The sequence below is a fragment of the Rhea pennata genome, chromosome 8 (genome assembly GCF_028389875.1).
Source record: "Rhea pennata isolate bPtePen1 chromosome 8, bPtePen1.pri, whole genome shotgun sequence".
In the NCBI taxonomy this organism is placed as follows: Eukaryota; Metazoa; Chordata; class Aves; order Rheiformes; family Rheidae; genus Rhea; species Rhea pennata.
The window spans coordinates 13692829-13716322 of record NC_084670.1 but is presented as its reverse complement, the minus strand read 5'-3'; the positions used below and the strand labels follow the sequence as shown (position 1 = coordinate 13716322).

General features: G+C 35.8%; 1 protein-coding gene across 2 annotated transcripts in view; it reads left to right on the top strand.

The window, feature by feature from the left end:
* Nucleotides 1-632: 632 nt before the first annotated feature.
* The window catches only part of PIGK (phosphatidylinositol glycan anchor biosynthesis class K), a 72524-nt gene continuing 49662 nt past the window's right edge, over nucleotides 633-23494 (top strand). For both annotated transcript variants that reach the window (XM_062581335.1, XM_062581336.1), the window contains exons 1-9: nucleotides 633-712; nucleotides 2127-2180; nucleotides 4440-4531; nucleotides 7829-7964; nucleotides 9238-9349; nucleotides 9714-9810; nucleotides 10161-10278; nucleotides 11424-11534; nucleotides 18268-18440. In XM_062581335.1, coding sequence (XP_062437319.1) covers nucleotides 641-712; nucleotides 2127-2180; nucleotides 4440-4531; nucleotides 7829-7964; nucleotides 9238-9349; nucleotides 9714-9810; nucleotides 10161-10278; nucleotides 11424-11534; nucleotides 18268-18440 — 965 coding nt within the window. In that variant the 5' untranslated portion in view covers nucleotides 633-640. The remainder of the gene's footprint in view (nucleotides 713-2126; nucleotides 2181-4439; nucleotides 4532-7828; nucleotides 7965-9237; nucleotides 9350-9713; nucleotides 9811-10160; nucleotides 10279-11423; nucleotides 11535-18267; nucleotides 18441-23494) is intronic.

Here is a 23494-nt window from a genome sequence, read left to right as displayed (position 1 = left end):
TTCAGTGGCTCAGAGCAGACGTCTCTATCTTCACATCACTAATGGAAAGTATCAGGCAACTGAGCAAAGGTGTTGACAGGATGGATTAGTGTAAGTAAAAGAATCAGTCACACCAAGTGGCTCAGCAGATGGGAGTAAAAAACTGATGAGCAATTCATCTGCTCTGAGGGATGAACTACAAGTGGCCAGTGCCAGAGGGAGCAAGGCACTTTGAGAAATGACCTATTTCCTGTCCCCTTCCCCTTGCCACACACCCCCTTTCCCCAGTTTTCCCTTCTGCTCTCCAAGGCTGCTCCCAGGCTTGGCCAGGTCCGTACTGCAGCCGCCGAGGCCTATGGCCGCCCTCCCCAACAGCAGCAACGAGCCCCAGGACGGGACTAAACATCCAGCGTGCAGCAAGGGGACTACCCCTGCCGAGCAGCCTTGCTCCAGGCGCCGGGCCCGCGTGTCGAGCCGCCCTCCCCCGCAGCTGCAGTGCTGCGAACGGCGGGACACCCGCCGCAGAGCGCAGCCGGCTGCCGCCCCTCAGCGAGCACCTGCCCCGACCCCGCGGCGGCGGGAAGGCGGGACGGCGGGACGGAGCATGCGCAGAGCCCGCTCCCCCCTCCCGCTCCGCCCTTCCGCGCGGAGGCGGGACAACATGGCGGCCGCCGGCGCTGCCGCCCTGCTGCTGCTGGGGTGCTGCGGCGCGGCGCTCGCCGGCGGCGTACAGGTACGGGGGCTGGCGGGAGCGGCCCGCGGGGAGACGGGGCGGCGCCGAGCCGGCTCCAGGCCGCTGCCTCGGAGCTGCCTCCTCCGTGCCCTCCTCGTGCCCGGCGCGCAGCCCCCGCCGCCGCGCCCCTGTCGCTCCCCGCGGCGCGGCCCCGCGGTGGGTAACGGCCAGGCCGCGGCCGGCCCGTGCTGCCGCCGCGTCTGGGGGTCGCGGGTCGAGTGTTCCGTACACTGTCGTGCGGGAAGTCCCCCAAGTAAAAGCGGGTCCTCAGGGCCGCGTGTTCTGTGCGAACTGTGCGCAATTAAAAGCTCTCTTTCAGTACGTTTGGAGGTTTCCAAATAGAAATATTTGCTAGAGTCTTCGAGTTACTAATCAAACTGAAAGTGGCTCGCTCTTTGAAGTTATGCAGCATTACTACATATATTTAAATTTTTTTTTTTTTCCCTGTTACTGTGGCTTTTGTGTGTGGCTGCAGACATCAGCCCGGTGGTCCTCAGAGATCTGGTGCCATCTAGATTCTTGTCCTGTTCCAGCCCTGTTTGTACCCTCTGTCCTGACCGATGTATCTGTGCGAAAGGGGCCCTCTCCTCTGAAGAGCCCGCTGGGGACTGTGCTTAACATAGATTTTTAGAGGGCTGCTTTTGTCATAGCTCCTGGTTTTGAAGCACTAATGTTCCCTGTAATCCAGTTCAATTTAAAGTGGATTAAGATAGCAGATTTGCTTAATTTATCTGCTAGTAGAGAGGCAAGAGGAGCAATGGAAATAGAAATTAATCCAAGCCCCCTTTTATTGATAGGGAAGAAATTGTGGGTCAGGAAATCATTCTCCTGAATATAAGAAATTATATTCTTGGAGTGTCGTCTGGAATAGAGCATAGTGGTGGCTTTATGTTTTAATTAAGGTAAAAGTGACCAACTTGATTTTCTCCTGTATTTTTCAGCACATTTCAGAGAAAAATTTGGAAGGCTTAACTTACCTTCGATCTCTTTTTCAGTGTAACATCAGAATATAGATGAGGTCACTGTGACAACCAATTGGAGAGCATAAACATGACGATTCTGTTTGAAGTTAATACTATTCAAATATTATCACCTATGTTTTCTATTTTTGCCAATCACTTGATGTATTCTTTGCGTTTTACTAGCTTTGCTCTTCCTGCTTGACCTTGTGTTTCCACTTGTTGTGGTAAAGCTGGGATTATTCAAAATGATTATAACATACAGATGAACCATGTGTAATGGAATAAGGAAACCTACCTGTCTTGAAGCTTTTGTAAGGTTTATGATTTTTAAGATGTAGTAAAGGCACAAATGTGCATTGAACAGTTTGTTTTGAGAAGATAACAAAAATATAAGTCATCATTTCTTTGTTCACTGCTGAAAAATGCCTAATATATATTTTTTTCTTTTTCAGGATCAAGCAGAACAGTTCTTTAAAAGTGGTCATACAAATAACTGGGCAGTTTTGGTAAGCTTGGTCCAGTTTGTGTTCTTCAGATAATGCTTACATCTTTTGGTCATGCACCATAGTCACTGCAGCCATTCAAGAATTCTGTTCACGTGACAGAAGTTGAAAGATAAAGACTCAGAGGCAAATACCATTATTTGAAATTATCCCTGAAAATTTACTATACTATATTAAAATTATCTTTTCAGTATAACTACATATTAGGCACTCAGAACAGCAGGATTCATAAAACAGAAGTTTTGCGTTACAGTGGGTAAATTATCATACTGTCAGTTGAACAACAATATGACTATAGTATCAAAGAGAAATTTAGCTCTTTGAACAGACAGTAAAGTTTACTTCTCATTTTTGTTGTTAAGTTTGCTACTTTGTGACAACTGCATTAGAATAAAGCAAATTCAAGAAAAGTTGAAGCTCAATTGTTCTTATCCTAATTCTTTTCTTTGCCTTGAATCTTTTATTAGCTTTGAATCATGCTACACAATTAGTTCTTAATTGCAATTCAGGTCTTGGTGACTAATTTGTTTCAGAACATACTGTAATTACTCTGTAGCAGATACTTGCTTTCCAGATAGTATAATTTAACAATATAAAGGCAAAATTAATAGTAATGGATTGAATTAGGAGGAGTAATTTCTATATTCTGCAATGTACAAACTTAAAACTATTAAAACATAAAGTACTTTTCTGTTTTAATACTGTTTACAGATTGATGTTTTTATTAGTATGATCATAAACTTATAAACAAGGAAAGTGGAAAATCAGGTCCAAGGAGTTTTACTTTCTGTCCTCAACAGAATCGCTGCTTAACTTTTTTTCTTTTTTTATTGCTAAGAAATTTGACATTTAACTTCATGACGATAGGTAGTAATTTTTTTTAATCAAGAAAATAATAATGTTACTGTTTTTGTGCAGTTCAGGACTGGGATCACAGTGCAAAACTACGTTATCAAGAATTTGAATTAATATACTGGACCATGAAGACCTTTATGTAAAGCATTGATATATTTTCCATTCTGTTATAAGGGAGGTGATAGAGGACAGGGACAGATGATAGTGTCTTAAAAATGTTACAGCTACATTGCTAGAATTAGTTTTCAGAACTCTAAATCTCACTGAAAGGCAAGTGTTTTTGTGGACTGATTCCTGTGGGCTTTTTTGAAATTGCGAACTGAAGCAATGATTGAGGGTGAAGGGGGATCCTTTCAGGTGGAGTTTTGATTATCATTTAAGCTATTACTCATTGCATTTGATGAAAAGGCTTAGAGTAAAAAATGTTATATAGAGGAAGTTTACTTAAAGATGTTACTGTTTAATTTAAAGTTGTATATTTAAAACTGAAAAACTAAGAGAAAAAAGATACCTTAAATGCCATATTTGCTCTCATTTCTGTTTTTGTTGCTTTAAAATTGCCTTTTCTAAAGTGCTTCTTCATCTGCTTGAAAGATTAGTAAAACAGCAGAAAACTAAGTTTCTGCAGAGAGTTGCTGTCCTTGGTGTAGAACAAACAAAAAGCAGTGAACTTGATGTAAGCACAAGGGCAATGGAAAGGCTAGTGTAGAGCTACAGTAGGTTGCCTCTATAGGTTTTGGAATCTCATTGGCTTGAGCTTTTGAGGATAGATTAAATAATACCAGACCAAGGGAATAGTTTAAGTACAGAAATGCTGATCCCCTGTCCTTCACCCAGTTGAAACAGTGGCATCTGAATTCTTGGATATTTTTTGAGAGTTTGTATTCAGATTTTGGTTAGAGCTCACTTAGCTCTTTATTTCATTCAAGGACTCAAATATAAAGCATCTTCAGTATATGTTCCCCTATCTGGAGCTTCTGCATGAACTCACTTACGTCTTTATGCAAGAACGCTCCTAGAATGGGTTTGCTGTTGAGATGAAAACTCTTCCTTTGATTTTTTTTTTCCATTTGAAATGGAGAAAGCAAATGAAAAAATTAGCTTATCCACTTACTATTATTATTCCCCAAGTGCCACTTTCTATACTTAGTTGATTTTTATGACTTTTTATGATTCGGGATGGTTAAAAACTTTTTTCTTAAAGTTTATTTTTAGCATTTATTACTGTGGTACAACAAAGGTTCATGTAACTTATATCATGAGTTTCTTGGTGTAGCTAGTTTTTTTTTTTTTGATTTCTTTCTAGTTTGTTGATGTCACATGCATGAGAAGATCCTGATTACTGGATCAGTCCAATTTGTATCTTTTACACTGTTAATATGCATTTTTTTTTCTTAAAAATTCAAGGTGTGTACATCTCGATTCTGGTTTAATTACCGTCACGTGGCAAATACTCTTTCAGTGTACAGAAGTGTCAAGAGACTGGGCATTCCTGATAGGTGAGAGAATCTTGGTGAATACAATTGATTGCAAATGTAAAGTTCTCTTGTTATCTGAGACAGTATAAAATTATAGCTCTCTTCAGAGTACAACTGGATAAGAGTAAAGATGTAGTCACATCACTATGTTGAAAAGTACAGTAATATTCAAAATGAAAAGGTACAAATTATATCATGAAACTTCTAGTTAAAGTAATTTGATTAAAAGAGGAACTATATGGCCACTAAGTTGTACCACTTAATAAATTGGTAAAAGTATAATGTGAAAATGGATAAATGCATTCAGAAGTGACAATATAACTACAATATATAGCTTTTACTGTACTGTGATTTCCTCTCAGTGTGGAGATGGTAGCAACCCTGGCTATAGTTAAAATGTAAGACTTCCTTGTCTTTAACTACACAGAGAATCTTTAAACTAAAGTTGTTGAACAAAGCAGCTCCTACATATTGAAAGTAGCCTTGAAAAATCCATTTTGCTTGATATTTTTAGGAGAAGCCAAAGGCTTTGTCAATCCATGCAAATTGTACTTCCCTGGCTATAGCACGATGGTTAAAATATTATTCTTTCTCCGATAGTAAGATTAGGAGGATGAATAAATTGTTCTGAGGTGTCTTAATAATTGTGTTGCTACTGGGAATGTTTTAGGGATATAACTATTTTGGAATGTAATTTACTTGCATAAAAATTGTGAAAACGAATGATACTAGTTCACTGGTGGTATTTCCAGTATGTCTAGGTAAACAGGTAGAAGTCACTGAAAGAGTGACTTCTATCTATTTTTGAAAGCGAGGATATTGGAACATAGTATTTACAATAATTTTGAAGCTATAAATCTGAGGCAAAATAGCACCTAGGCTCTGTAGGCTGAAAAGCATAGATATGTGGCATTTTTTTGCACATATCATACAGAAGCATCTAACTTCCCTCATATTGCATTTGAAGCATAGGCATCATAGGTGCTAGCTTAGAAATTCTTGTAATAGTTCTATGCTTAACTGAGGACTTTTGTCTTCCCTATGTCTGTCTTGCTTCAGCATGAAGGTGAATATGTGGCAGCTTCAGGAATACTGCAAAATTCATAGTATAGCAGGAGGTTTCTGTTTCTCAGTCATATGGTCTATTTCTCATCCATACCTAAGGATTTGGAAATGAATCTCAAAAAAGGCAACAATCCTTTAGACTAAGACACTGGAGGAGACCTAGGGAGAGATATAATCTAATTTCTCATATCTCTGGCAGTTTTCACATGGATTTAAGTGAGTTTGTCCCCAAGAACATTGGAGAAACTTCTTTTACTTAGTTTTGTTTTTTTTTTTTGCTGCAAAATTTCATTCAAAATGTTAATAAGATTTTTTAAAAAAATGTTAAAAATATATCATCATTCTCTCGGAGAGGAAGGGGTAGAATTTGTGCATAGCTTTGTTTTGGACAGAACTGTGTTAGTCAGCTGGTTTAAACAAATTTGTCATCTAACAATAGAATTCATTAGGAAATGCTTTCTGGTTTTATGGTTGTAAGTTGCTCTGGTTTGTTGACATTTTGTCGCAATTCTCCAATTAGGAAGAAAGTTTTGTTAGAATAAAAGAGAACCAAAATGATCTGAGAAATTGCTTTTGATTACTGGAATCATTATCCAATATAAGTTTCCCATCAAGGGAATAGCAGTAATATAATACATGATTAGATTACTTTTGTTTAACAATTAAGCTACAGGTTAACACTTTTTTTTTTCTGAATGAATGAACAATGCATTCATTTGCACATAATGATTCTGTTTATCCATGGGGTATTTCACTTTTAAGAATACCATCTGGTGGTTCTTAAAACTTGGCATGTTCATGTTTACCTGTATGTACTACTACCATGCACATCTGAGTGATGTGCAATTATTCTTTTTTTTTTTTTTTTAAATACTGTTACACAGTCATTGAAAATAGTGCTAAACTATGGGACTAGTGATGGCTTAGTCTGGAATATTCTCTTTTGAGTGTAATGCATAAAATGAATATACACAAGACTACTATCTCAGTAAATCTGCAGGGTATATTTTTGACACTTGCAACCAACTCCCCTTTAATAATACTCCTTTTTATAAAAAAATAATTTTGTATTGGTATGCATATGTGAGGAAAAAGTCTTTATTTCTCCTCTGCTGCTGTCTTCCTCTGAATTCTCTCATTAGAGCTTCATATCTGTTCCAGATATGAACCCTGTTCCAGGGTTTTATTCCCATTGAAATCGATTACTCAGATTATTTTTGAGCATCTGTGCTTACATTACCTGGGAGAGCGTTTGTGTCTGTTTCTGTGTGGTGTCAGCACTTAAGTAATAACATGGCTCTTAACAGTGCTCAGACATACAGGTGAACGATGACAGATACTGGAATGGTGTTGAAATGGCCGGTCACAGTTTAATTTTTAATTCTTGAATCTTGTGAGTCAGGAGTAAAGAGCTTTGCTTTTAGAAGCATTGTTTGGTAGAATACTAAGATCGCTTGGTCCAGGAGGAACTGTGTCAGAGAATGAGTTACCTGAGAAAAGAACTAACTTCACCTGAATCTGAGCGTGTTTTTTCTAGCGCTAAAGGTCTCCAATCTACTACTTGTTACGTATGTTGACCCTATGCTGACCCTGGCAAGCGAAATACAGATCTTGGCTGCATACAAGCTAGGACATTTTTATAGCGTTAGTCTTCCAACTGCTGGGTGTTTTTTCTTGGTACTTAGAAGACAAATCTGTCTGGTGTTAGCCCAATTGTGTTCTTCAGAGAAAATTCCGTTAGTGCAGGTAATCAGATAATAGCATATCGAACTCAGTATAATGGTTTGAAAAATATTTAGGAGCTCCTCAGATTTCAAGAAAAGAATAAGTATACTGCTTTTAACTGATGAAGGTGAGAGAAGGTGAGGGTACTGGGATTTCTTCTGTGGAACAGCATGAAATGATTTAGTGCTGTGTAAATTCAGATTTTTATAAAATGTTCTGCTGGCCTAGGTCCTGTCAAATCTGTACTATGAAGTTGCTAATGCTAACTAATCTTGTACTCAGCTTTGCCTAACTAAATCCTACAGGTAGGTACCAACTGCCTGTGTATGCATGTGTGGTATCGTTATAATAGTGAGGGTGAACACAAGGAAACAGGGAATAACTGAGCAAAGTTTCGCCTACAGTGACAGGAATCTTCTTAAAGTTACAAGCTGTTGTTTTAGTTATGGGACGTTTGTGTTGTAATTTCTGTTTGACTGATAACGTGAAAGTAGAATGTGTGAAATAGTTCTGTCTTATTTTTCATAGTCACATTGTGCTGATGCTGGCAGATGATATGGCATGTAATCCCAGAAATCCCAAACCAGCTACTGTGTTTAGTCATAAAAACATGGAGCTAAATGTTTATGGAGATGATGTGGAAGTGGATTACCGAAGTTACGAGGTGACTGTGCTTTAATTAAATAACTTTTTTTTTTTTGGTAGTTTTTGTTTAAGGCTTTATAAAACCTATGCAGTTTGAGAAAGTCTTTCCATTTCTATTACTAGATTTGGGCTGGGCTTTTATGACCTAATAGATTTAAAAAGTACTCCCCAAACGTAATACTGAATTTGTATTTAAAATTTAGTATACCGTTTTAAACAGTAGAAACATATTGTTGTGTGTTAGCTGTTTTGAAGAAAATATCCACGATTATTCTGAGGATATGTGGAACTCTGTATACAAGGAATGTACAGATGTTACTGAACTTTCTCTTCTGTGGAAAAGAGAGATAGGTGGTTAGTGTATCATCTTGCATACACATTATGGTTAAATTTTCAGCAAAATGTTTAATAGGGAGATCTACTTGTATCCTAAGTGTATGCTTTTATCAATATAAAACATAAGCCTCCTCCTAGTCATTATTGTAAAATAGTTAATACATAGAAATAATTGCTGCATTTTAGCACCTTTTGTTTTTATGTAATACTACTTCAAACAGACTATTTCTTTGCCAAGTTGTCTTAAATTGGACAGCACTTGCATGGTTTAGTAATGCTTATAGTTATTACTAAAGCAAATAAAGATTTATAGGAGCATCTATCTAGTAGATGTCTTATTTTTGAATCTTATTAGAAGTAAAGATATGACAGAGAAATAGAGATATGTTCTTTTCATCATGTGTTTTTTTCCCTGCATGTGAGTTTTGTACTAGCATTTTTTAAGCTGTATACATCTACATGAAGAGCAAGTGATGTTTTATTGAATGTTTTGCAATCACTCTCCAGATGATCTGGTCACTCGAAGACTTACATAACTGAAACTGATTTTTTTTTCTTTCCTGAGTTGCAGAGGGAATCTAAAGTTTATTTTCCATGATAACACACACTAATGTTGGAGCATTTTGTGAGTATATGAGGAACTTTGGTAGAACAAAGTTACACACTTTAGTAGGTTTCAGATCAATGAAGATGTATATAGAAATTATAATGGTAGTAGACTTATTTGATATACTAAAGCAGCAGGCTGATGTTAGTGGGATAAAACAAAAAGTACTGTATGATCATGAGCCTTATTGAAGTAAAACCTTTAAAAGAAAGTGTGCATCGATGTGGTTCTACTATCCAGTATTGCATCTTTTTAGATAAACAGCGTTTTATTTTTCAATTATTTATTTTATGGAGTCCAGCCTAGAGTGGTTGATCAATATTTTTATCTTTGTGCTTCTATTTTTAAGGTTACTGTGGAAAATTTCTTGCGTGTATTAACAGGAAGAATTCCACCAAGTACACCTCGATCTAAACGTCTTCTTTCTGATGACAGAAGCAATATCCTAATATATATGACGGGTAATTATAGGTTTGTGTATATAATTTATTGACTTTTGTTCAGTAGAATGGGGCTGTTTGAAAGCATGAAGTCCTGTCAGGAGTCCAAATAAACAAAAAACAGTAGAGTGAATGCTTTTTGTTGTTGTTTGTTAAGCATGTCATACAGTAATTAAGAAAAAACCTGTAACAGTACCCAGCAAAGATAGTAAAAACAGTATGTGTGCATCATTTAGACTGGAAACTATCATAATATTTTTTTTGTTGGGGTCCCTTTGGAGAAATAGAATTGTATTTAGCTTTTTTTAGAAGGATGGTTGACCGGGTCATAGTTTTTTCTATAACTTAGAAGCTTCCCTAACTTGTATCCCCTTGCCCCTGTCAGGTCATGGTGGAAATGGTTTCCTAAAATTTCAAGATTCTGAAGAAATCACAAATGTAGAACTTGCTGATGCCTTTGAACAAATGTGGCAGAAAAGAAGGTAAGAAAAATGTATTATTTAGAGATTGAATAGTGTATTTCATAAGCATATGTGAAGTTTAGCTGGTAGATCACTATTGCTTACTTTTCAAAACAGTTACTATCTATTGTCCATAAAATTGCCTGACACATTGCATACAAAAAGATTAGCTTTGGTTTTTATTTTTGGCTTCCTGCAATTGCAGCTGCTCAAATGAGTATCTTTGGCTAATCTTACATGTAACAATCAATGAGTGTGAACTCTACTCTTCCTTCAGTTCCTAGCAGCTATCCTGGTAACTAAGAAACAAAGTATGTATATGTTCTTTCAATCTGAAGAAAGACAAGTAAGAAGGCTGTTCTGTTTTTCAGGTACAATGAATTGTTGTTTATTATTGATACTTGTCAAGGAGCATCCATGTATGAACGATTTTATTCACCTAATATAATGGCCTTGGCCAGCAGCCAAGTAGGAGAAGATTCTTTATCGGTAAGTAAGTTTTTGTGATCTTGAAGATGATTTTCAGAATCCCTGAGTGAGTTAAAAGCACAGTCTTACCGATTTAAGTAAAAATTTCACTTCTAATTGCTGAATTTAATATATTAAGTTTTCAGCGTATCCAGTTTTCTTCGAAACTCGTAAGTATATTTTTCCTGCCACTTTGTTGGACTGTCCCAGAGAATGAGGCTAGTTATTTTTCAGCAACTTTAATACCAAAGGTATTTATCAATATTTTTATAAATATAAAACAACAATAAACAGAAAGCATAATTCAATGCATAAGGTGTATTATAAGGTAGATGATGACTCATCTCTTTCTTCCTCTGCATGTCACTTTAGTGTACCTCTCTGATACTGGTCCTTTATTTGAGTAACTCTTTGTGATACTATCCTACTCACTTTCAGTTCACTTGTATAAATTTTTGAAGAACTCTCAAGCAATTACAGAAGTTTTGAGGATCTGCAAATCCCGTGAACTGTTGGGTGAAAAGTACAAAGGAAGGAGGAAATGATTTTCTGTTCACTGCTGATAGTTAAAGTTGAAGATGGAGTTCTGTGCTTGTGGCCAACTTCTGCATTACCTCGAATAGGCAGAAGTTTTATGGGAACACTGATGAGATAGATGTGAGGAATATTCAGCCTAGGGCTTCTTACACTTGATAAAAGAAAATAATGCCTGCTGCCTTTTACCTGATGTAGTTGTATCTCATCAGGTTTATAGGAGTGATGAGAGAAAGGTCCTATTCAGACAAAAACCAGCTGGTCAGGATTACCTTAAACTATTAAAAGATATACCACTATTAAAAGATAAGTTCTCTCTCCCAAACTTGCTTTTACAAGCTCTGGGAAGTGAAGGGCAGCAGGCAATTCTGTACTGAACTGTTGAGAAGAAAGTTTCTCGCTTCTTGTCAAACATAGACAGGATATAATCCAGAAAAATGAAGATAATTTGTATTATTCAGCTCAGTGGCAATGTTTATTCAAGGCTAATAATTTTCTTTGTATAATTTGCCTAGGACCAAAAAAATCATTATGCCTAACTCCTGTATGATGTTATTTTGTTCTATTCCTTCCCCTTAAATATTGAATTCTCCCTGGCAAATGCCTAATAACTACTATATGTTGTTTTTAAGCATCAGCCTGATCTTGGGATTGGAGTTCATCTTATGGACAGATACACATTCTATGTTCTAGAGTTCTTGGAAGAAATTCGTCCATCCAGTCAGTCAAATATGAATGACCTAGTAAGTAGTATACTTAACATTCACGAGTATACTAATGACTTTAACATTCTCAGAACAAATTTATTTTGTCCATTAGGGTGCTCCAAAAGCTTTTTGATCTCCTGCTTCTTCTCTCAGAAACAGCTTGGGGGAGAGGGGGTGGAATTACCATTATCAAATCAATTGTAATGTAACATTTTGGAGATTTTACTCAGGGTGAAACTGTTCTGTTACAGAAAAAGCAGCCATCACTAAACAAATTTTTTTAAATATTAATTGAAAAAACTATTTGCATATGAAAAATAGCAAAAAAAAAAATATATATAAAATCAGCTTAATGGATAACAGACATATTGCAAATGTGGAAAGGCAGCTATTGATGCTATTTTGCAAAGGTGGTTTAAACAATTAGAATTTTAACCGTGCGCTTGCAAATCCCTACAGAGAGTAGTTGATTTTTCTGTGTATCTGCATAGACTCCAGAGTGAGATGTATCCAAATCCAACTGTATGTTTGGAGTTTATTGTGTCTTGGGTAAATAGTAGTTGTAGCTTTCAAGATACGATGCAGACCCTCCCCTCCATAACCTATTACGAAATTTATGGAAATGTCTTTGTAACAGTTAGAGATAAACTGGTGAGATGATGTAAATAAAAAGAAACTATATTTTATGTATTCTATAAACACTTTGTGCCTGTTCAGATGTTAGTTTCCTTGTAGTAATACATTGGTAACATATTGTAGTAATACATGCTTTGGTGCCAAGTTGTTCTGTAAATTTTGACAGGCTGTATAAATGATTTAAGATCAACCATTGACTGAGCACATTGTCTTTAATTCATTTCAATAAAAGGAGCACCTGCTTAAAAGTTTTTTCACCCTCTGTCCACAAAGGCTAGTGTTAGGCTGGCTGTTAGGTGTGTAGTAGAATTTGCTCTAAACAGCCCACACTTGACAGATTTTATGTTGATACAGAACTGATTCAGTGACTAAGGTTCAAAATTCTTTTACTACCAAGGAAATGAAATTGTCCTGCAATTTAATACCGTCATGGAATATTGTATTCAGTAATATGATACTGTCATGCAATACAGAACATTTTAAAATAAATCTATTTAAAGAAAAATATGCAAGTTCTTTATTGATTATGTGCCTATTTCTAAAATGTTGTTTGAATGAATTGGCCAGAACACTCTTCTAAAAATGAATTGCCAGGTAACAGCCAAATAACTTGCCAGAAAATGATCTGAGTGATAACAGCATCAAAAATGAATGTTTTCTAGTATATAAGAAACCACTCAGGAATTAGTATAACTAATAACTGGTCTAGTTAGTTAGATATTAAATCAGATATTGTGGATGGTATAGCAAACTTGTAAGCTTGCCAAGTAGTCTTCATTTTGGGCTCTTCAGAGAAGATATCTCAACATTCTTTCTTATGTCACTGTATTTCCTTATGTGCTGAGTTCTTAGGAAGAGCTGAGGTAACTTACCTCCTACGGGCAAATTGTTTATGTTGTGTAAGTCATCTTATGGTACCTCATTGCTCTGCTTACTATTGCTATGGGGGGGGGGAGAGAATGGACCCAAATGTATCACAATTTGTGATGGTAATGTACTGAGTCATAACATGTATGGTTTTTAGTAAATGTGATTTCTTCTTGTCTTTTAAGTCAAAATTTTTTCCATGCTTTCATCTTAGAGTTCCAAAATGACACGATTACTCCACAAGTAAGGGTATCGTCTCATTTATCTGAAAGAAGTTACAGGGAACAGTTTCGCAGTGGAATGGATGGTTAGTGTTATGCTGGTTTAATAGCAAAGAGATAATATTTATCCAAGTCAAGTTTTTAAATTTAACATTTTCCAAACTCAGATTAACATATTACATGGATTACTAACTAGCTCACTCATAGAGCTTTAAAATTGGTAGCTAATAACGAGTTGCACAATTTTCTCATATGCCTAATGTCTGCTCTTTTAAGAGCAGTGTAATGCAAAATGGTTTTTATTGCATTGCCCATTTAATTTTCTCTAACCACTCTTAAAACACCTTCTCTTCAAACCCACCTAAATTTTGGATTTTACATTCTTGCAAAGAATGAGACATCTTTCCCCATAATCCACTCCACCTACTCCCCACCTGCTCCATCTGTGTTGCTAGGGAAATAGCATAAAGCTGAGCAAATGACTGACTTTGGATTTGACTGCAATTCCAAAAAAAGAAAAGACTAAATTGAAATGTCACACTTTTAAGCTTTTAAAATAAGATTCAAATAAATTTCTACATGAGATATCATTTGGCATTAAATAGCTAAAAAAAAATTGTTATGAAAAGTCAAGATAAAGTTTCTGTTTTGAGGAATTGTCTAGCTTTATCTAAATAATACCTTATTCAAGTAATGTGGAAAAACATGCACAAGAAAAATGTCTTTCATTTACCTAGCATTAACCTTTTCCTTTTTTTTCTTTCTTTCTTTTTCTTTTCTTTCTTTCCTTTTATTTATTTTTTTTTGACAAAAGACCTTTGTAAAAGTGTTACTCTGCTGTAGTGTAATTACTTTGCATTCTTCTCTCACACTGGTACTGTGTATTTGGATCTGTAATGTTGAAGTCTTCTTCTTAGTGCCACTGCAAATTCTTGATCATAATTTGGCTCAAAATCTTCTTGTGGAAGTAAATCATTGTTGTGCAGGTTGTGGAAGTAGTCTCTGTTTCATAGTTTCAATACTGATGGTGCTGTTCTGGTACATGAACAGATATCAAGAGACCTTCAAATCACTCCTGGCTTGAGGCTCTATATTCTCCCAGCCCAAAGCAGTGCTGAGTAAAAATTGTTCAAAACTCTGTTCAGTCTTGTCAGAGTTATTCAGAGTCAAAGCTTTGCTGATGGTACTGTGCTAAGGTATCTGTACTGCTTTTGCTTTATGGTTATTCAGTGATGCTTTTGCATGATATTGGTGAGCTGTCATTAATACTTTTTCGTCTTATTTCATAAGACATTGTTCTTTTTCTTACACCTATCACCTATCAAATTCATGTTTTTTCATTTTAAACTGGGGAGAGATTTTCCCCCTGTTTCTAGTCATATTCAGTATGAAGTAGTGTTAAAAGAATTAGGTTTGTCCTTTATTTAATGTTTAACAAATTTAATATATTGATATGTATTTTAAGCAATGGCACTAACTAAAAAAGGTAAAAAAAAAAAAAAAAAAAAAAAAAAAAGCGTTTTCTGTAAAGTCAATGCTCAGTAACTGTTCTTTTCTGGATAGCAACCATTGTATTTGTGTAGGGAGAGTGATTATCTTCTGAATGTTTATTTGTAGTCTTGAAGAATTTTAACAACTAAAAATATGAGTATAGCGTTTAGTGATTTTTTTTTGGGGGGGGGGTTTCACTGCTTTAAAGTACAGAAGCAGTTTGTGGCATATTGGTATACTGCAGGATTCCCCCTCTCAGGTTTTTAAGGAGTGGTCAATTACATGTAGAAAATTTACAATAGGTGACAGCTGTTGCATATAATTAAGAACTTTTAAGCTTATCTCCAACTCAGAATAGCCTGGAATCTTACATTTATCTTCAAAACCATAGTTCTGTTTTATATTAGTAAATTTTATTAACAAAACTAATTAACGTCTAGATGGAAGATAAAGCATCTGTCTATCTTGCAGTCTGAAGGAAGTCTGCTTTTGAAATAAATCACAGTAGGTTATGCTGCTTCCCCTTTTTCAGGTAGGACAATAATTCCTGTCCCATGTAATGTCCTGTTACTATATGCTGTTCTACTGAAGCTTAACGCTTAGGAAAAGGTAGTTTTCCAGTGTTAGGACGTGTACACAGTGTTGTTCCAAGGGACTGTTAATTTCTATTGCCTCGAAAAACATGTTGAATGAAGGAAAGTAGTGTCAGTAAAAGCTATTAGCATGCTGTTCAGACTTGATAGGCAATGGAGAAGTTCTACAGCTTCATAAAAATCCAATGGGGCTTTCTATTTCATGTTTTATGCATTTTAATATGTACATAATGAAAATGTAGACCCTTTTCTCATGGAAGCAACAGTCTGTATGATTTCAGCTTTTTTTTTTTTTTTTTTTTTGCAAAATCTTTTTAATGTTGGGAGAGAGTTTTTGCCTTTCTGAACTGACTTTTTATTTTTGATATATTTTGAAATGAGAACAGAATAATTTCAGCTCCATAAACAATATATAAAGATATTTGAGAATACCTACTGGGAGAGAGCAAATGATAAATATGCTTGATTTGATCTGGATTTTTGCCAGAACTTAAAGAGTTTGAATGCTTTATTCAGAGATTATAGGATTACAGAACATTGATTTCACTGAATTTATGGATTCCTCTCCCCTCTGCCCCCCCCCAAGCTTTCTATGCTCCTGCAGTGCTGGATAATTTCATAGTTTCCTCAGGTTTCTTTTTATACTACAGGACCCAATTTATTCAGAGATGCAAAAGACGGGGTGGAAGAATTGTGAACAGTTACAGTTGCTGGAGCCATTGGTGAGACTGGTGCTGCTCTCTGTGAAGATTCAGGATAGGATAACAGTACAGGAGGGTGGCATGTTCCAAAGGAAACAGAGTTAAATGGCTGAAAAATCTAAGCTTCCTAGAATCTACTTTGCCTGAAAGGGAATGTCAGATCGTCTGATCTGATGCTCTGGTTGTGGCTGTTGTAGTACCACTTACTAAGGTCTGTTTTTGCTGAGATGCACCTTCTAGAAAAGTATTCAGACATAGTGGAGAAAGAAAAGTATCCACTGAAACTATTTTAGTGGTTGATCACCTTTATAGTTAAACATCTGCTTGTAATATTTCATTTGACATTGGCTGAACTTATATTCCAGTTTTTGTTAGAATTGATGTGGCTATGTTAAATTTATCTTTGTTACTCATTTTTTTTTCTTCTCATGAAAGTGATTCCATGTTGGAATCAATTTTCCTCTTATTTTTTTATTAAAAAAAATCTACACCTGATATTTCTCACTATTTTTTTTTCCTTCCTAGCTCCATAATTATTTTTGTATCTGTGCTCCACTGGACTACTTTGTGGTGTCTATTTTAAAGAGCAGGCAGTAGAGTTGGTGATCATACAGTCTTGTTAGGTCTGTGTCTAGATGTGAATTACCAAGTTTCTTCCCTTATATGCCAATGAGTACATTAACCCATTTTGCCAAGCGTCATTGGATCATTTTGTAAATTTAAAAGTATACTCTATTTCTAGCTGATGGTATTGTTTAAGGATATTGAAAGGAAATGAGATTAGCTTGAAGTAATATAATTGGGAGACTTCAATTTAGAAGATCCTGAAAATTTTTTGCTAATGATTATTCTTCTCCCTTTTTTAACTTGAGGAGAATAACAAGTCAGTTATCTTTATCTGTAATGTGTTTGTAAAAGGAATAACGTGGTTGCACCTCTAACATTACCAACCTGCTACTCCAGCTAGGTTTCACTAGTTTATGCAGCCTACAAGGAGAAAAATATTTTTAAGGAATAAAAACTGAATTTTGTAATACACGGGGGTGATTGTTGTGACTGTGGCTTGAAATTAAGTGTAATTTTGGAGGGGAAGTGTATTCTTCAGTTGAACAAACTAGCGACATCATTATACCCATAATTGAAATAACATTTGTATGTAATGCTTATTTTAATGTTTTCTCTGCACTAGCACAAGCTGATTACAGCTTATAAGAGAAGATGTTATTTTTAGTATTTCACCTATTTGATGGTGTCCTGGAAGGAGGTAGACTGAGCCAGGCATGTGCTGAATTTCATTCTGGTCTTGGTAACAGCAATGTTATGCATTGTTTTTTGGTAAATGTGTGATAAAATCTCAATAGAGTCCAATAGATGTGAATTTTAGCTTTTGAAGAACAGCGATTAAATTCCTTCTTTGGGTATGCTTACCTAAATCCTTTACATAGATCTCATTCTTTCTCTTAAAATGTATTTGTTGATGGCAAGAGAGAGGTTTTAAAAGTTATTTCTTTAGAAATGAAATGGAGATATTTGTCACAACCAGTAAGACAGAAGTTCAATGGACTATCAGATGAAAAGAGCACCAGCCTTGTGTGTCCTTGGTAGCTAACATAAAGTAGAATTGGTAAGCAGCTTTTACTCTGCTGTCTTTGAAGCTGTTTTCAACAGGGTCACCTTCGATCCTCAACTCGTTGACTTGAGGTTTGAGATTCTGTTGGGGGCTGATAGGTGAAGGCTGTGGTGGAAAATCATAATTTATTAAATCATTCATAGTAGTCTTACACTGTTGTGTTGATATTAATGGTATGGGAATATAAAAACATTACCCTTTTTCCAATGTTTTGTAACCTTTCTAGCCAGACTTAATTGCATAGCTGCAGCATTGATTTATACATCAAATAGGAAGATTAAAACTAATTCTTATTTTATATAGTTGACTTTAGAGACTTTTTTTTTTCCCCTTATTTGGAGCTGAATAAAAGAAAATGTGTTGCCTTTTGGTGAAAATGTGAAACGAAGAGGCTTTTTTTTATGTGCAGTGACAAATAGCTTTGTATGGAAAAGGTTTTCTGAAATACAAGAATGCATGTGCCTTTCATTATTTTTGTTGAATCACTTTTTCTAGCTGTGGAACTTGCACTGAAATTAATACAAGTTATGTGTGGTATTTATTTTTCTTTCTGTAATGATTTTGTTTTGGAAACTACCTATAGAGACTACTAATTGAGGAGCAAGATATGATTGTCATTTTGTTTTCCAGTTTCAGGTGTGTCCGAAAAGTTTGTGTGTTTCTACACCTGGCCATCGAACTGATCTCTTTCAGCGAGACCCTCAAAATGTTCTGATAACAGACTTCTTTGGCAGTGTAAGAAAGGTGGAAATTACAACAGACACTATTTCTTTGGACCCTAGTTTAGCTGCCTTTGAAAGCAAGTAAGTAGTCATTATTTAGACTTGATTTGCATAGCTCTGCATAGCAGAAACAGAAAAGACTCAACTGTCAAGGAAAGCAGAACTGTTTTTCAGTCTATTTGCTACAGCTATGTTCAAAGAATCAGGGAGCTGGTATAGTCCTGCAGGCTCAGAGAGCTATTTCCTGCACACCTCCTGAGGCAATAACTACTCAGAGAATGAGAATTCTTTCCTACCCTTTATGGGCAACCATATTCAAAGACTACCGTTACCCTGTGTAGTGTAAACAGGGGATTCAGCCATGAGATAGTTTAAAACAAATTAATTTTATTGTTTTTGATACCTGTCTCTACTTAAATTCATTCTAACTGTCTATTAAAAAAAAAAAAAAAAAACCTACTAAACTGTCCTGTTTTAATGTGGAAACTTAGTGGTGTCTGTGTGGCTTAAGTGACTTTGTCAATATGTGTTTTCATAAAACTGTCGGAAGTGGAGTTTAAAAGTAGGAAATTTTTATCTCTACTGGCAGCAACAATTATATTCCTTTCCTCTTCTGTGAGGAAATTTTATTTTTATATACAGTTTTTCATAGAAAACATAGGATTGTTTTTTGCATTTTCTAGTATTTTCTACTTTGAAAATACATATTCTTAAAAATTCTTTAAAACTAGCCACAGAGAAACTCACCAGAAGAGTTTCTTGCAACTACAGTTGAAATTTTGAAGCTCTAGAGTGCTTTCTGTTTATCTGTACTCCGTAAATACTGATTATTAATGCGGTACTAGGTTGAATCTGATAATACTGTGTTCTGTGCCTGACAAAATGAAATTCTTAATCAACGCTTTGTGAAACATGTGAAGGTCATGTGGTTGTGAGCCAGTTTTATATAATAGATTCTAACTGAATGCTGTTAGTCATAAAGCTGGGATTTATCAGCTGAAAACTTTCTATTTAAAAATTCTCCCGCCTTTATTTTAGCTAGCAAATAAATACTCCTAAAGACCAAGATATGGCTGTCAACAATAACAACAAAAAATCAGCCAAAAATGTTCTTTCTTCCTTGTTAGTTCTTCTGTAATGTGCAGAAACCTTTTGTTACTATAAATCCATGCTCCTTCAGATAAGCTCTGAGTTTAAACCATCAGTTAGTTGGCTTTCATAATATGTGGCATCTAAAGTTTCTTAATAGATACTTTGTTTCTGCTCTGCGAATGCTGTGCCTTTTCGCCTTAATTATGATGACGATTTCTGTTGCGGAGCTGCAACTTTCTGTCTGAATAAAGTTGCTAATACAAGTTAATTGATAGAAATTGTAACAGCTTCCATTACTTCAATGAAGAAAGTTATAAGCTGGTTTTATTTTTGGTATTCTGTTGCCACCTATTGGGACATTTAAGGGAAGATGTGCTTGCACTGTAGAGTTTATTTAGCATTTTTCTTGTATTTCTGTATCTTTTACATTTTATGAAACTTTCCTCTAGAAAGAAAGAATTGAAGTAGACTCCTAAAACCAGACATGTAAATATTTTTAACCTATAAATTTATGTAAATTAGTCTGCCTTGTAGAATATCACTCCAGTCAAAGCGTAAGTTAGTGGATGACAGTTCTATAAATTTTCAAGAAAGATAACAGTACCTCTGGTGCATATAATTTAGATTATTCACATTCTTGATTCTAAGTTAAATGTAATCGTTTTTCTTTCTTGCTGTATTTTCATCTGTATTGTGCACATTAGTATCAGCTATATGCATCTTAAGCTTATTCTGTGACTCCTTAGTTTAAAACAGCGCTTAGTGAGACTAGATTTGTTTCTTTGATGAAGAATAAAGGTATCTTGGATAAATAGTAGCCATTTTGCCAATCAAAAACTGCGATGAAAACCTACTGGTGTGTATTTCCAACTTGTGGACAATTAAGAGGAGAAATGTATTTGACCTACTTTACTGGAACAGGAAGTTATAAATTGCAATCTTCAACTTTTAATTTTGAGCTATTTTGTGCTAATTTATGAGCTTTTTAGTTACATACTCATGACTTGGGCACATGGAAGCAATGTTGAGAAATAGCTACTCAGGCATAAATGGGAACGTTATCTTTGTGACACTTTCTGATGTGTAATGAAAGCTGTGTACATGAGCATAATTCCAGTTAACTGAAATCTGTGAAAATGGAAGGGATCTGAACATTTTGGCTTAGTAGGTGAGAAGTTCACCTTTCAGAGACAGTTTTGTTTTTTTAGAATCTGTAGGGCTGGGAGCTGAAGCACACATACGAAGCTTAAAGTAAATCATAGCGTCCATAGCATATAATTTGTTTTAAATGATCTCCTGTAAAATAATAATGGTTATTCATTGCACTGTGTTCAGATATACTTTTCCCGAAATGACTTCTGTTCTCAGTTTCTTGTAACCACTTTGGGAGATTTTAAAGAGAGAATGTTTTTAATGGAGAAGAAAGTATGGACTTTGTAGAGGTGCTGGAAGACTGTAGTACATCTTTATAGATAGTATAAAGAGAGTTTAATAGATTCTTCAAAAACAGGGCTCCAAGTCTGTACTACTTGGTGTGGCAGAGATCTGTTTTACGACAATGAAGTTAAGAATTACAGCTTTAAATTGAAAAAAAATTGTTAGTATTTCATATAGTATTATCCTACTTTGAAAACTTGATGAATGATTTCCTTCTTCCTTTCCAAAAGGTGGTATGTAGAGTTTCTGTATGCAGGAGTTTGAGGATGGTTTGACTACTCATCAGGATTTTTCCTCTTTAATAGCTTCTAAATCATGAACTGCAGCAAGGCATTGCATGTCGTTTTAATAATCACTTTTTGCGCTTATTTTTGGCACATAAATGGTAGTTATTTTTCACAGGCTTATGCAATGGAAACAGAAAGGTGAGGATGTACTTTGTGCAAGATATCTCAGAAGTAGAAAAGGTGAGGCTGTATGCCATTATGTATTCCTGTGTGGAATTAGATTTAGAGATCTTTTTCCCTTAATTAAAAATGTTATGCTTTAATAAAAAGACAGGTTTGGAGAATGTTTTAAATGTTATTCACAGCTGTTTCGGATCACAACACTTCAAAAATTGTGTGATCTTTGAATCAATGCTGCCTTGCCTAATTGCAGTTTGCCCTAAATTAATAAGTGAAATTAATTATAAGTGAATAAGTGAAGGGGCTGAATATTCTTCCATGCTTAATGTTAGGCCAAACATTGTGCTTTCCATGAATGTGATGTCTGTTGAGGTACCCCAGATTGCACTCGTACGTAAAGATAACCAGGAAAAGATGGGGCTGGCACAGGCTGGTTTATTCTTTTTGGTGTCAGCAGGGGAGTTCCAAGTTGCATATCCAAACGAGCTTCTTGGAAAGCAGCTTGAATGTCTCTGCTGCACCAAGTTTGCAACAGAATAATTTTAAATTTCTGAGATATTAAGCTTTTCAAAAATGTTATTACAAGTCTAGTGAAGTTAATGTGAAAGGCTTTTTTATATTTCCTATGTTTACTATGCTGCGGTATACATTTATAAATGTAATATACATACTACACTGCATCATACATTATTTTGTATCCTGAATATACACAGAGAATGCATCTGAAAGATTGATGTACCTAGAAAAAATTTTCAGTTGTGAGATACAAAGATTTCAGCATTCCAGATATCCTAGGATTGATGGAGGGGGGACTTCAACTGGGATTTGTACAAAGAAAAAACGAGTAATGAAAAAGAAGAGGCTTTCTGTCCACACTGAATTAGGTGAGTATTTTTAGGCAGAGGCTTAAAAAAAAAAAAAAAAAAAAAAAAAAAAAAAAGAAAAAGAAAAAGAAAGGAAAGAAGAATCCTTTGCTCTTTCCTTTCTGTATAGCAGTTTCAGTCTAAGCTATGTTCACTTCAAAGGCCTAGTTCAGTAGTTGCTTCAGTCCTGACTGAGCTTTTAGCTGCCAATTTCAGCAGAAAACTTGAAGGTCTCGGGGTCCTGGGGCTTCAGCTGCCTTTTTTTTTTTTTTCTTTGTATAAATCCCTTTTTTAGGTGAACCGAAAGAGGAAAACAAGTTGCAGAAGAAATCCTGAATCCTGGAGAAGAAGCAGCACAGAGTTTAGTCTAATGAGTTAGGAGCCTGTCTTTTTTTGCTCAGATTGTAAGTATAACCAGGCAGAATAGTTTTTCAGTTCCTATCATGAGGAAAGGATATGTATCAGAGGAAAGCATTGGTGAAAATTAGGGGTGAATATTTCTCGTGAGGGTAGTAAGAAGTGAATTAAAGGCAGTGCCATATAAAACCATCCTAGTTTCATTGCCTTTGAGAATTGGGCTTTATTTTTAATACTTCTGTAAAGAAGAATTGTGGCTCTACTAGCAATAACTGTTTTCCCCAAATAAATAATTTGGCCCCTTGAGTTAGGAGGAATGCTTGTGTAATAGAGAATAATTTTGGGCAATTGGTTCATTTGCAGTATGTTAGTGGCTAACGTGCTCCCAATCAATTTTTTGTTAGTGACTCTTTTCCTTCTCTTTCCTGTCCTTTCTTCTTTACTACCAGTTATTTTTCAGTTTATATACTTAGTAGGAAAAGCTGCTGTTGCATTTCCCTGAATCCATAGTGATCCAGTTTGCAAACTGACAGGTAATTTGTTTGCCTTGTAGATGCTGGTAGCTCCATTGACTCCTCTTCAAGTGAGAAAGGCTGGTTTGTTTGGAGATCACTGCTGATTTCTGACCCGAAGCCTTAGATTAGAGTACTTCAAAATTAATTTTAGGACTAATTCTGAAAACTCCCGTTCTAAGAAAAAAATCCTGGTTCTATTTTGTTTCCTGATTCACTGTTGTGCCAATGGAAAAAGAAAAAAAAAAGAAAAGAAAAAGCTGATGCAAGTTTTCTTTTTCTTTGATTTTCTAGCTATTCTTTTCCTAACTTTTTTTTCCAGAGTTGCTCTATTTGTTTATGTTTTGGTGGCCGGGGCTCTGTGCTGCAGAAATAGCTTTGGGGCCGTCGTGCTGCGGGGCTGCCCGGCTGAGCTTCAGCGGACGCTGCGGCAGGAAAATAGCGACGCGCCGCTGCCGCAGCCGCGA